The sequence below is a fragment of the Juglans regia genome, chromosome 9 (genome assembly GCF_001411555.2).
Source record: "Juglans regia cultivar Chandler chromosome 9, Walnut 2.0, whole genome shotgun sequence".
Classification (NCBI taxonomy): Eukaryota; Viridiplantae; Streptophyta; class Magnoliopsida; order Fagales; family Juglandaceae; genus Juglans; species Juglans regia.
In genome coordinates this window covers 14,559,332-14,574,438 of record NC_049909.1, presented here as the reverse complement: position 1 = coordinate 14,574,438, position 15,107 = coordinate 14,559,332, and the positions used below count along the sequence as shown (strand labels likewise).

General features: G+C 34.4%; 1 protein-coding gene across 1 annotated transcript; it reads right to left on the bottom strand.

The window, feature by feature from the left end:
- Window positions 1-149: 149 nt before the first annotated feature.
- On the bottom strand, window positions 150-2,305 carry LOC108994287 (mediator of RNA polymerase II transcription subunit 30-like). The gene is made up of 3 exons (XM_018969423.2): window positions 1,703-2,305; window positions 961-1,062; window positions 150-723 (listed from the first exon to the last, which is right to left on the bottom strand). The coding sequence occupies exons 1-3, from the start codon at window positions 2,096-2,098 to the stop codon at window positions 625-627; spliced, it is 597 nt and encodes a 198-aa protein (XP_018824968.1). The 5' UTR covers window positions 2,099-2,305; the 3' UTR covers window positions 150-624.
- Window positions 2,306-15,107: the final 12,802 nt, after the last annotated feature.

Below are 15,107 nucleotides of genomic sequence, written 5' to 3'. Positions count from 1 at the left end.
GACAACTCTATAATAAGATTAAGAACAGAACTAAAAATTTACACTTCGTCCGGCACGACTAGCGCGCCCCTCAACTAAAGCTATGAAGGCTCTACTTTTCTTTCAGTGATATTGGAAGAAGCCCCCTTTCTACAAGCTTCTCTAAAATATAAGAGAAACTCAAAGAGCTTTCTTGAGTGAAAGATCAATCCTCAATATGTAGACCTAATGTCTCAAACTTCTGAAGCATATACATCAAATAACACATCAAGATATGGCTGATATAAATCACATGAAGAGACTCATCACAGGAATGACTAACATGAACACACTAGGTTGGTAAAACCTGAAATCCTTTTCAACAAACACTTTATCCATAATGTTAAATGTTTCAGGATATAATACAGGTTCCTTCAGGACTGCATTACTCTATTTTTCATCCAAATTTTCTTTAAAATAATTTTTACGCCTCCATGTCCTGATCACTCTCCTGTTAACTTCTAGTCTTCTAAAATGAATATACGTCGAAGTTTAACAGAACAACGAAGAAAGTCGGGACGGAAGTATCATCACCTCATGTGAAAATATGGGCCAGAGTCTATTCTCAGCCATGGTTACTCAAGAGGACCATATTTATCCAGAGCTTCATACAGAACAAGGACTTTGCCACGTAGAAATGTCAGTAATAAGATCTCGTAGCTGATCTATGAGAAGCTTGAGATACATGTTCTTGTTTGCAAGTTCCTACATTTAGAAACACAGGAGTTCAAATTGTAATGTAAAGACAGGTTAAGAAAATATGAGCTCTTATAAGGTCAAATAAATGCAGCAAAAGTATAGACCCATTGCAATGAGATGCTAGTTGCCTACGAAAACTCATGGTTGAAGCATACATCCAACCCACCATCCCAGCCCCAGAATATATTTCCTACCACCACTCTAATATTCACCAATATAAATGTGCAACTCAATCAAAACTACCTTTCTTAGACTAGAGGCTCGCTCTTCTAACTTCTGAATTTCAGTCTGATCTTCTGGGGATTCCGGGCCACTTGGAGGTGAACCCATTTCAAATGCTTTTGCCTATTTTAGGCACAAGAAAAATTGAGTTAGCTCAAATAACAGGTCACAACACAAAGCAAAGTCTACATCTCTCATCTCTATTGCAGCCAAAACTCTCACTGAATAGAAATATCAGTTTCAGTAACCAAGAAACAGAACCACCGGAGGAAATACAATTCCCTTTGCAATAAACACTAACAATATAATAATGGTCGCTTTTACTTTGCACTATCTCATTAATCAAAAAAAAAAAAAAAGGGAGTAGAATCCAGTCTATGATTTTCTACCACTAGGGATGTTTTCTTCTTCGTCTCCTGAAATAAAATCTGCGACCCAAGCTGTTGGATAATCAACAAACAACCCACCATCCCAACTCCAAAAAACAAATGTTCTTAATTTCTCTAAGATCTCGCAAATTATGCACATACTACACGATTGTCTTCAATACTAACCGCGCCCTTTAAATTAAAAAATCAAGAACCAAATTTTTTCACAAATCTCCGATATATTACTCCAAATTAAACTTCTATCAAAATTTCCCAGGAAAACAAAAGAGAAATAAAAGGCACGACAACCAAATTTATAAACCGACTCTCACCACAAAAAAAAAAAAAAAAAACCAAAATAGCCAAAAAGGAGCTAGGGTTTTGACTTTATTTACCTTCCGAGAGCTAGGGATTGCGGCGATAACTGCACGAAGTGAGTTCACAGAGTTCTTATACCGAAACCGAGCTTCTTCGAGCGCTCCTCCAGTACCACCAACACTCTCAGCGGGATGCGTGTCGGAAGAGGCGGCGTCGCCATTGGCAACACCGTTCGAGGATACAGAAGAAGGGCCTTTGGCAGTTGGGGCCGTATTAGTAGTGATAGCAGTCGCAGATGATAAAGAAGTAGAAGTAGTGGTGGACCACAAGGCGGGGTTACAGAGCTCATCGTTCATGGAGGAAAGGATCTGGAAGGCTGACTCTATGGTTTCTTCTAGATGCTTCTGGCCTTCAATTGCCAGCTCTTGCGTGGTCTTCGCGCTCGTTAACGGGGACGAGGTTTTCTGTTCCATTTTCTGAATCAGGAACTTTTTCTGACTCAGTTGGATTGCATAGAATGTTTCGAGAGCATAATCGAAGGCAGGTGGTTTATTTTGTGAGAAATATTACTATTTCCATTTTCCCTACGTTTTCTTGGCGCCCAAACATAGATTTCACAAAAATATGTAACAACGGTGAATGTCGATCTAAAAAGGAAAATGCTACATGCCCCGCTGGGTGCTCCCGCTGGGGCATGTAGCATTTTTTTATATATATTTTTTAAATTTATTTTTATATAAATATTTTTAATAATTTTAAATATTTTAAAAAATAAAATAAAAATTATAATATTATTTAAAAATATTTTCTTAATTACGAAGTAGAATAAAAATTAATATTTAATGATTTGTATTTTACTTTCTGATTAATGAAGTATTTTTTTTTTTTACTTTCTCATTAAGGAAGTGTTTTTTAATGATTTATTTTTTACTTTCTGATTAAGGAAGTATTTTTTAATGATTTTTTTTTTACTTTATGATTAAGGAAGTGTTTTTTAATGATTTTTTTTTTACTTTCTGATTAAGGAAGTGTTTTTTAATGATTTTTTTTTTTTTACTTTCTGATTAAGGAATTGTTTTTTAATGATATTTTAAATTTATTTTATTTTTTAAAAATATTTATAAGTGTAAAAAAAATCTATATAAAAAATAAATTAAAAAATTATACATAAAAAAGTACATGTTAAGCTCAACGGGAGCCCCCAACGGAGGCTGTAATATGACTATTTTAAATATTTTAAAAAAAAATCATAATATTATTAAAAAATATTTTCTTAATCATGAAGTAAAATAAAAAATTATAAAAAAATATTTTTTTATAATTTTTTATTTTACTTCGTGATTAAGAAACTATTTTTTAATATATATTTTTTACTTTTGAATTAAAAAAAATATTTTTTTAATAATATTTTATTTTTATTTTATTTTTTTTAAATATTTTAAAATATTAAAAAATTTATATAAAAATTATTTAAATAAAATATATATTAAATAATACTACAGCCCAGCAGGAGCTCCCAGCGGGGACTGTAGCACCACCCATCTAAAAATTATTCAGAAGTTTCGGGATACTGATGTACGGTAGTCTCATCCTCGTACAATCATTGCTTGCAATTTATACGTTTGAGTTCATCATATGTGATATATAAAATTTAGGATTAAATATAGATAGAAGTTACTATTAAGAGTATCTATTTTGTATATATGATGTGATATTATCTAGATCACATATCTTTTCAAGTGAGTATTGGAAACAATTACCTAGAAGTAATCATGCAGTAAGTGTAAAGTATGCACTACTATAATGACTTCTCTCTAATATTACTCATTTATAATTTAATATATTATATTAAATTATAAAATTATTTTTATTATAAATAAATTTAACGTATTATAAAAATTATATCAATTTTTAAATTTATTTGGTTATATATTAGGATCGTGCTACAGCCCCCGCTGGGGGCTCCCGCTGGGAGCTACCGCTGGGGCTGTAGTGTATTTTTGTATGTATTTTTTTTTAAGTTGTTTTTTATATAATTTTTTTTAATATTTTTTAATATTTTTTAAAAAATAAAATAAATTTAGAACATTATTAAAAACACTTTCTTAATCAAGAAGTAAAAAAAAATTATTAAAAAATACTTCCTTAATCACGAAGTAAAATAAAAAATCATATAAAAATATTTTATATTTTACTTTGTGATTAAGCAAGTATTATTTAATAATATTATAAATTTTTTTATTTTTTAAAAATATTTAAAATCATTAAAAACATCTACATAAAAAAAAGAATTAAAAAATACACATAAAAAAATTCACTAGAGCTCCAGCGGGAGCTCTAGCATTTTCCTATATATTATATCACTTCTCTAAAATGAATGAAAATTTATTCATAAAGCTCTTTTGCTTTTGTCTATTTAAGATTCTTCAAATATGTCCTTTTTAAAATTAATATATTGCGTTATTTAATTTTTTTAAATTAAATATTTTTAACATATTTTTGTTCATCTCAATTAACAAAAGTGAAATGATAATTAAACTGATAAATCTTACCGATTGTCCCTGCTGTTGTTGTTGTTTTTTTTTTTAAAAAAAAAACTTAGGTGAAAGAATTTTTTAATGAGTTTATAATTTTTAAATACTTAAAAGGATTTAAAAAATATTTTTAAAAAATAAAATAAAATAAAAATTTGCATTGTTGAGACTCGGGATGGGCAAAATTTTCGAGCTCCGAACTCTATTCGAGTTCCGACAAGACTCCGAATCTGATAGAGTCAGAGTTTGCGAAATTCAGAGTTGGAGCCGGAGCCCATGTGGGCTCTGAACTCGAGCCCAAACTCCAACTTCACCTTTTTGTAAAAAACAGATTTTTTGTTCCAGATAAAGTTCACTTGAGTGGCACTCAAGTATGGCTCGAGTGTTGCTCGAGCGAACGTCACATAGATTGTTCGCGCGAGCTTTGGCTCGAGTGTGGTTTTAAGTGAATGTCATACAGATTGTTCGCTCGAATCCATTTTCTACTCCGATCGGAGTTGAACTCCGACTCCAGTTCGACTCCGATCAGAGTTGAACTCTGACTCCGATCGGAGTCCGAGTCGGAGGTCGAAGGTGGGACTTCCGACTCCGTTGGAGTCAGAGCTCATCCCTAGTCAAGACCACGGTGCACGTAGCAGGAGTTGTGCTATGTACATTCCCCGTTCGGGGTTTGCGTGCCCACAAAATGAGTGTTTATCTCATTTCCCTTATAATTTTGATCAAATGTCAAAAATACCCGTCACTTTATCTTCTCTCCCTCAAGCAATGCGACATAACTCTTTGCACTTTGATTCTTATCTCTCTTCCCAAAACACAGGCCTAGACAAGTCGATCCAAAGCAAAGTGGCCTTGCGTTTAAGTGCTTTGAAAACAGATCTCTATTGTTTGAGTTCCCTCTGCATCTCCTACACCACTGTCGACATGTACAGTCTCATTAGAAGCATTTGAGTACTTTGAAAATAGAAAACATATGCTTAAATACATTTTCCAAAAATATTTAAATATTAAGTTCAATACATTCAAATTCTCAAATATTTGATTCTCTGCATAGCTATAATAAGCAATGGTTCTTTATACCCAAAATGCTCGACCGGATCAATGAAAGCTTTGTTCTGATTCTTGTATTAGTTTTGGATTTATGCTTGCAATTATGTGGGCATTTGCTATTAAATGAGGTTTCTTTTTGCATCCAGCCAAGGAAATATAGAAAAAGAAGTGGGATCATTGGCATCCAACAAGACTGCAAGTCTTGGAGATATTATAAATTATAAAATATTATTAAAATATTATTTTTTAATATTATTATTATTATAAAATTTAAAAAAATTGAATTATTTATTATATTTTATATTAAAATTTTAAAAAATTATAATAATAAATTGAGATCAATTTAAGAATCGAATGAAGCCGCCAAGTTAAACGACGCGTATTACTTCTATGCATTTTTTCACTTAAATGAAACAAAGCGTTTCACTTCGTGCGCACGCAAGCCCCCAACTAGGACTGCGTCCAGAATATTTCCACGTAGCAGGGTCCTTAACAAAATGATGGGTGATGCTACAGCCCCGCTGGGGGTGTATTGTTATTTTACATATGTTTTGTTTAAATAATTTTTTATATAGATCTTTTATTATTTTAAAATATTTTAAAAAAATAAAATAAATTTAAAACATCATTCAGAAAATATTTTCTTAATCAGAAAGTAAAAAAATATATATTAAAAATATTTTCTTAATCATGAAGTAAAATAAAAAATTATAAAAAATATTTTTAAAAAAATAAAATAAATTTAGAACATCATTAAAAATACTTCCTTAATTAGAAAGTAAAAAAAAAAATTATTAAAATATACTTTCTTAATCACGAATTAAAAAAAAATATTTGTTTATAATTTTTTATTTTACTTCGTAATTAAGAAAGTATTTTTTAATAATATTTTGAATTTTTTTATTTTTTAAAAATATTTAAAATTATTAAAAAATTTTATATAAAAAATAATTAAAAAAAAAAACACATAAAAAATATACTAATCTCCAGCGGGAGCTCCAAGCGGGAGCTCCCGGCGGGAGATATAGCATTTCCCCAAAATGATATATATCATCTCGTGAGTCTGCCACATATTGTACTTAGCATATTTCTAAATTTTAATCCATAATTTTGCAATAAGTTCTAAATAGTGTAAAAATTAAGCTTAATTAATTATGAGGTACTATCTTTGAAAATTAATAATTAACCATCGCAACATTTTGCATGTATTGGAATAAGTAACATCTCTATTTCAAGTGAAATCAATAGTATTTTTTTTTTTATATATATAACATACGAAGTATTTGTGTTATTCCACTTTATATTGTATTTTGATCATTTTACTTGTTAATATAATATAAAATAATAAATAATGCTTTATAATTGAGATAGTATATGGATATTTCAAGTGAGAGGCAGAGAATCGGTCAATCTATAGCTTAATTAATATTTATTTATTTATTTATTAATAGTAAAGGGAAGAGTGGAGTTGTGGATCAGCACGTTTGGGTTCATGCACAGCTAAAATTCATTTCTCAGATTTTGTTACACGGCTGTGGAAGGGTGGAATGTTCAGATCTCACTTTGAGGGTGAGCATCTCCAAAAAAACAAAAAAAAAAAAGAAATTTGTTGTATTGATTTTGCATAAAAGAAGAATTCCTACTGCACTAGAGCTATATGTTCAGACTGTAACAAACTCGACTAAATAAAGAAAGAGTTAATGTGCCAAGTACTTAGTAAAATTACAGACATCCTATAATGGATCTACGTGATTAGGGTTGGTAATATGTGACATAATTCGTTAACTCAATACGAACACGACACCAAATTAACAGATTTGGATTTGATATTAACGGATTCGGGTCAAAACAGGTTGACCTGTTAAGACACGATTCATTAACAGGTCACTAACGGGTCAATCCGCTTAACTTGTTTAGATCCGTTAAATTTTTTACTTAAAATTACAATTATATCATTTTAACATAAAAATAATACACTAACCCTATTACGTATTTCCTAACTCTCTCTCAGACCCTCACTCTCTCTCAGTTCTCAGTTGAGTCACTTCTCACTAGTCACGACAACCTCCCACACTTCTTCTGGATTGTAATTTTGGTATTTTTATTGTTTGGATTGTAATTTTAGACTTATATAGTTATTTTATATTTTTTAAAAATATTATGATTTTAACTTTTATGTAAAATTATGTTAGTTAGGTTAAATGGATTATTTGGGTCAATTCAATCCATTTACATAAACGGATTGACACGGATCGAAACAGGTCGTTTTGTATCGATATATTTTTAATTAACTCATAACGGGTCATGTCAACCCCTTATTGTAATGGGTCATGTTAGAGTTTGGAAATTTGACATGTTAAGCTTAACAGGTCGTATTCAAGTTGACCCATATCGTATAATATACACGACTTGACGTAATACGAAAATGACCCGTTAACATGATTTGTCACCCTTATATATGACACGGACTCAGACTTACTATGGGCCTAAGCACTTATAGCAGTTAATAAAACATAAATGCTATTGTCACTGAGAGTTGGGTCTCGACAAAAAAAATTTCTTTATTTTTTTTACTTGGTGATTAAAGAAGTATTTTTTAGTGATGTAGTGAATTTTTTAAAAAAATGTTTAAAAGTATAAAAAAAAAATAGGGTTGTAAATGACCCAGTCTGTTTGATAGCCCGCTCGATTAAACTCAAATCGAACTTAACTCGTAAAAAAAACTCGTTCATGAAAGCAAATACCCACTCGATTTGTAAATGACACATACCCAACAAAACTCGACTCAACTCGACTAAAACTGGTTAAGGCCCGCTCGTTTATACTCGAGTCAACTCGTTAGCTCGAATCGATTAAAACTTATTCATATATTGATAAATTATTATTTACACCTATGTATGTATACATATATATATATATGTATTAGCTAATAATATAAGTCTACCACTTTTATAATTAAATATATAATATGTAATCTAATTACTTATGTTTGTATAGTGAATATACTTCATAGGTATATTTTATAATTTGTATAATAATTAGTCGATAAAATTTGATAATTTCATATACTAGTATGTGAAAATCATATATGAAATAGATATATGTTATCATATTAAGTATATGTATTAATAAGATATGTAGGCATATAATATATTGTTATTTTGGATAAATATCAACTAGTTAGATATTAATTATTTATAAATTTTTCAAAATTTTATAATTCAATAAAGGTTCTACTTGTTAGTTGTATAAATTTAATATTAGATATTTTATTTATTTATTTATTTATTTTATTAATTATTAAATCTTATTAAAAAAATAAACAATTTGAGCTCGAGCTCGAGTTGAGAGTTTAGCTTATCGAGTAACTCTCAACTTGAGCTCGAACAAAGAATAAAAAAAATCTCGAGCTCGGGCTGTAGCTCGAGCTTGAGTACTTTGAGTCGAGCTGAGCTCGGGAAGCCAAAGATAGGCTCGGCTTGGCTCAGCTCAATTACAGTCCTAAAAAAAATGAATGATTAAAAAAAAATCAAAAAATCTTTTTGTTCTTGTCGGGAGCCATCTCGTGCTAAATCATCGGTGGATGTAGCATGACTCTTTAGAAAAAGGCTCACCCTTTATTCTTACTAAACCATATGAAAACCCAACAAAAGGAGCCCAAGAACCCACTGGCCCATAAGCCCACGACCACTTCCTCAACTAGCCAAGTCCTTCAGTTTAGGTTAAGTCTTCAATTCAACTTCTTTAGTTCGCTTCCTTCCCCAAACCCTAAGTTCTCCCCTCTTTGGCAACACCTTGGTAACCCCTGTTGACGACAGAGACCTGGAGTATAACAATGCCCCCTTCTTAAAACACATTGCCCACAAGGTGTGGGAATGCGTTTTTAAGCTTGTAGTAGTTCTCCCATATCGCATTTTCCTTCTCCTGCCCCTGCCATCATACCAAGAACTCAGTAACTAGCCGATTGTTGAGAGGGCTCATCCTTCTACCCAAGATCTTCTCTGGATTTGGTTGCAAGGTCCCCTATGAGCTCACTGGGGGTAACATGAAGAACATGCTGAGACCCTCCCCTGTCCCAACCTTTTCTTGAGTTGGGAGATATGGTGCACGAGGTGGATCTGTGATGTTAAAGGCATCTTCAGTCAATAAGCCACCTTACTGACACATTGCTCCACCAGAACCGACCCGTAGTATCGCAGAGCCGGCTTCAGATCTCGCCACTGGGTCACTGGGGTTTGTCTTTAAGGCTGGAGCTTGAGGTAGACCAAATCCCCCACTTTAAAATCCCTCACTTTAAATTTACGTTCTTTCTGTTTCAAATTTGGATATTTGGTCATTCTTTCTTGTGCCTTGATAAGATTGACAGAATAATTGTGTAATGTGATCTCTAGATCTGAGTTCTGCGTCCACCTCTTCAGACCTTGTAGTTCCAGGTCTGTAGGATGTTAATTTAGGTGGAGGATAGCCATATAGTCCCTCAAAGGAGGTAACTTTTGTCACGGAATGTTGGGTGGTATTATACATCCATTCGGCTAGAGGCACCCATTTCACCTAGTCCTTAAGCCTGTCCTGCACAAAGCATCATAGGTGGGTTTCTAAGCACTTGTTTGCTACCTTGAACTTCCATTAGTATGTGGATGGTATTTAGTGCTAAATTCCAACTGTACACCATGGGCCTTTAAGAGTTCCCTCCAGAATACACTAGTGAAATTGCTATCCCTGTCTGAGACAATGGACTGGGGTAGACCATGCAACTTAAATACATGCTTGATAAACAATTGAGCTACTGACTTAACAGTGTAGAGGTGCCGCAGAGCTATGAAATGGTTGTATTTAGTCATCTGGTCTACAACCACTCACAAAGTACTGAACCTATTCGAGTAAGGCAACCCCTCAATGAAGTAAATAGTGATATGGGTCCATGGCTTGGAGGGAATTGGTAGGGCCTGTAATAACACACTGGGAAAACATGGCCTAATTTCTACTGTTGGCATACTTCACAGTTTCTTATGTAGGCTCTCACCTCAGATTTCATACCTAGCCAATAAAAATCCTTTTGGCCTTTTGGATAGTTTTATCTCCTTCTGAATGTCTCCCTATGTACTGACATGCAAGAAATTCAGTAGCTTAACCTTGGGCTCAGGAGATCTTGAAATATAGACCCTGCCTTTATAGAACAATACACCATCCCTTTTTTAGTACTGTGAGGGCAGCTCCCCCTTGATGCACCTGGTCATGAGATTCTGCAGTTATGGGTCCCTTTCATACCCCTTTTTTTATCTCCTCTAACCAATCTAGGGAAGGAACTAAAATTAGAGCTAGAGAAATCTCATCTTCATCCCCAACTCTAGATAGGGCATCAACCACCTTATTATCAGGCCCTTTCTTGTATTCCACAATGAAATCATAGTCTAGTAACTTGCTTAGCCACTTTTACTGCATAAGGGTTCCAATCTTCTGATCTAAGAGGTACTTTAGGCTATGGTGGTCAGTCTTGACCACAAAATATATGCCCAGTAAATAGCATTTCTGGACAGCTATAATTAGAGCATACAACTCTTTCTCATAGGTCGACAACAAAATAGCCTTGTCCTTCAATGATTGACTAAAAAAGGACACTGGTCTGCCCAGCTATATCAAAACTGCCCTAACTCTCTTACCTGAGGCATCACACTCCACTACAAAGGCCTTTGAGAAATTTGGTAGTGTTAGCACTGGGGGTTGGGTCACTGCCTTCTTCAACTCCATAAAAGCCAAGCGATGGACATTAAGGTGGAACAAGTCTTAAAGATCCATTGCAAGTTTTAAATTGGGGCAATCACAAGATCGAGAGCTAAGAAATGCAAGGAAGCAATGCAAGGATTGGTGCAATCCACTTGGAACGAGTCTAGCAAGAGCCAAATATTCAAGATGAGCTTGAGAGAATGAGATCCAGTGATCATCCACGTGATACAAGCTATGGAAGAGTGCAACATAAATTAGGGCTTATTATTATGTTTATGTGATTGAAGGCCTTGGACTTGTTTATTTAAATAAAATGACTTATTTTATTAGTTATAGGAATTAGTCTAGAATAATTGAGTTTGAGGATGCCCGGCCCACATATGTCTTATTTCTTATGAACTAAGATTTTTGGGAAGGCCTTGTATGTTGGCCAATGGCTTATTTGGAAAGTTATTTTTTAGGAAATAAGGTTTAAAGAGGTACTGTAGCGAGTTACAGCCCTATTCATCCAAGGGTATTCTTGGAAGAAATGGCTTTATTTTGGTTAGGGTTTTTAATTAGGCTTTAGTTTAAATACTCTTTGTAACCTCATTTTAAAAATTTTTATGAAATTTGATGAATTTATTCATTGTGAGTTGAGTTTATCTCCTCTTGTTCTTAATTGAACTTTTGAAATTATCAAAGGTAAATCACAACTTTTGTAGCGTTCCTCTTTATAATCTGGGTTCTTGAGACAAGTTTTTCAATGGGTCTAAATTTTAATATAATTTAGATTATTGAAATGAGTTCTCAACGGGTCTAAGTTCTCCATCCATTGACTTGATTTTGGTTTTCTTGAGGAGTTTTCAAATTGATTGTAGGTTCAAGGGATTTTATTCCCACAGGTTCATATCACCAAGTCAGCCTCCTCATTGCACAAAAAATTATTATTTTTAAGTAGTGTAGTAAGAGCAACTGCAATAACCTCATAGTCCTTGATAAACCTCCTATATTAACCCGTGAGCCTTATGAAACCCCTTAAGGTCTTAAGGGTTTTAGGCTTGGGCCAAACCATTTCTCTAAACTTTTCAAGGTCTTCTTTAACTCCCTGGCTAGAAATAATGTGGCCCAAATAACCCACCTCTAAACACCCAAATTTACATTTTGACTCTCTAGCAAAGAGCTGATGCCTTCTCAGCATGTCCAAAGTAAGCCTCAAGTGTTCCAAGTGCTCCTCTTCACCCTTGCTGTAGATTAGGATGTCTTCAAAAAATACCATTACAAACTTCCTAAAAAAAGGTTTAAATACCTCATTCATCAAGCCTTGGAATGTGGATGGAGCATTAGTCAACCCAAAAGACATGACTAAGAACTCATAATGGCCTTCATGAGTACCAAAGGCCGTTTTGTGCACTTCCTCCGGCTTAACCCTGATCTGATGGTAGCCAGATCTGAGATCTAGCTTAGAAAATAGTTTGGCCCCACTTAATTCATCAAGCAACTCTCCTACCACTCTTTTATTGTGACTTGGTTTAAGGCTCTGTAGTCCACACACATGGGCCACGACCCATCTATTTCCTCACCAGTAAAACTAGAGAGGAATATAGACTTTGGCTGGGTTTTATTACACCAGACCTCAGCAGCTCCTTCACTATTTTTTCTATCTCATATTTTTGAAAAAATGGGTACCTGTATGGCCTTACAGACACCGTTTTGGCCCCTCATAGCAAATTAATATCATGATCTTGGGCTCTAATGGGGGGAAGCCCTTTGGGTTCCTGGATCACATCACTATACTATTTCAACATTACCCTGATGGGCTCTGTATAAACCTGCTTACAAGTATCATTCTCCTTGTTGATCATTTGCAAAATCACACCCCTCCTCTCTAACTTGTTTAACTTTGTGCATTAACTTTCTTCTAGCAGCTGTGAAGAAATCAGGCTTTGCAATGTGACCATCTGCTCTTGCATAGAAAAATTCATGGTGAATTTCTTAAAATTCCAAGTCACAGTACCTAGGGATTGTAGCAACTACACTCCCAAAACCATATCACGTCCCACCAATTCCATCACAAACAAGTTCGCTGCAAAGTAATTTCCCTGCACCAAAACCTTAACATCTTTTCACATGCCTTCACTGGTTAGTTGATCTCCATTAGCCACCCCGACCGTCACTTTTTTCCAGTATAGATAGGTAGTTTAGCCCTCTTAGCTATAGAATTATCCAGAAAATTGTGGGTTGTACCCTAGTCCACCAATATTACTACCCACTACCCAACCACTTTCCCTTTCACTCTCATTGTTCTAGGATTGGAGGAGCCTATAAGTGCATACAATGAAATCTCAAGCTTAGAATTATCTTTAGTGCCTTTTATTTCCTCTTCCCTTTCCTCAACAATCACTAGTTGTGGGTTGGTCTCTGCCTCCCTTATCTCTTCCCTCTCAACTTCTTCAATTAGAAATAACTTAGGATTTTTGCACTTGTGTACAAGATTCTATTTGGAATCACAGTAATAACACAATCCCCTTTGCTTTCTCTCTTTCATTTGGTTGGAGTTTATTTTCTAAACTAGCACTACAGCCTTGCTCACACCGTGCCCTGAGTGAGAGTTATTCTCTTTGTTACCCCCATGGTCTAAGTTCCCTAAGGTTAAATTCTTGAACCCCTTCTTATTGACCCTCACATTCTCTTCTTGCAACTTAGCTAGATTGAAAGTTGTCAACAAATCTAAGGGTTAAACATCCTGACCTGTAGTTTGATTTCATCTTTCAGACCACTCAAAAAATAACTCAATATATGGGGTTCAAACAGCCTATGTAGTCTATTGGATATGGCCTCAAACTCCACCTTATACTCCTCAACAGATCATGTTTATCTCAATCTAATTAGGTCCTCATTAGGTCATCATAGGAGCTAGGCCCAAACCTAACTAGAAAATCTTTTATGAACGATTCCTAATTTGTCATGACACCGATATTTTCCAAGTCCTGAAACCATACTATAACCTTTCCTTCCATATGGAAAGTAGCCAGCCTCAACTTGTGTTAGGGCAAAGTGTTATAGAATAAAAAGAACTTGTTAGCTTTATAAAGCTAAGGGTCTTTTTCTTGAAAGGAAGGAGAATCAATCCTTACTAACCTGGGAATGACTTCTCCATTAACATCACCACAGCCTTCAGCCCTATGATTCACCCCTGATGTAGACTCTTCATGATGAGGACTTGAATTTCTCTTATGTAATTCCAACATCAATGCTGTTAATCGTTGAACCAATGCATCAGATTGCCTCTTCAATGCTAATACTTTTGTTTCTAATGTTTTCAGTTAGGACTCAATGGATTTCTTCAATCCACTCAACCCCTCCTGCAACTGGTTTATACGAGTCCTCTCAGCCATGGTGGTGGTGGAGTCTTGCCGAGGACGATTGGCTCTGATGCCAATCTATTACATGATTGTGGAAGGGTGGAATATTCAAAACTCACTTCGAGGGTAAGCACCTCCAAAGAAACAAGAGAGAGAAAAATTTGTTGTATTGATTATGCATAAGGGAAGAATTCCCACTACACTGGAGCTATATGCTCAGACTTTAACAAACTCGACTAAGTAAAGAAAGAATGTGCTAAGTACTTGGTAAAATAACATACACCCAATAATGGGTCTACATGACACGGACTCAGACTTACTATAAGCCTAAGCCCTTACAACAGTTAATAAAAAGGCTCACCCTTTATTCATACTAAACCATTTGAAAACCCAACAAAAGGAGCCAAGAGCCCACTGACCCATAAGCCCACGACCACTTCCTCATCTAGCCAAGTCCTTCAGTTTAGGTTAAATCTTCAGTTCGACTTCTTCAATTCACTCCCCCCCCAACCCTAAGTCCTCCCCTCTCTAGCGGTGCCCTGGTAACTCCCATTGACAACAGAGACTTGGAGTGTGACAAAATTTGTAATCATTTCTCATTGTTCTAAAACAACTTTTTCATTTTACAAGACTATTTATATAGCAAGACTTGATTCGTAAAATTTAAATTCTAAAATTTTTATTTCAAATCAAATCCTTTATTATGTGTTATCGACCCCCACTTATAAATAAAATTTTCATGGTTACCAAAAGAGCACGAGACCTCGCTTACTTGGCAAAATACTTTTAAACGGCAGCGTTTCCGTTGCACATAAAACAGAGATGGATGCCTG

What these genes read in the sequence shown, in the direction of transcription:
- LOC108994287 (XM_018969423.2), bottom strand. Translation starts at nt 2,098, where the DNA reads ATGGAACAGAAAACCTCGTCCCCGTTAACGAGCGCGAAGACCACGCAA. An exon ending in CAATCCCTAGCTCTCGGAAG is followed by an intron (nt 1,063 to 1,702) that starts GTAAATAAAGTC and finishes TGCCTAAAATAG; the next exon opens with GCAAAAGCATTTGAAATGGG. An exon ending in GAGCCTCTAGTCTAAGAAAG is followed by an intron (nt 724 to 960) that starts GTAGTTTTGATT and finishes TTCTAAATGTAG; the next exon opens with GAACTTGCAAACAAGAACAT.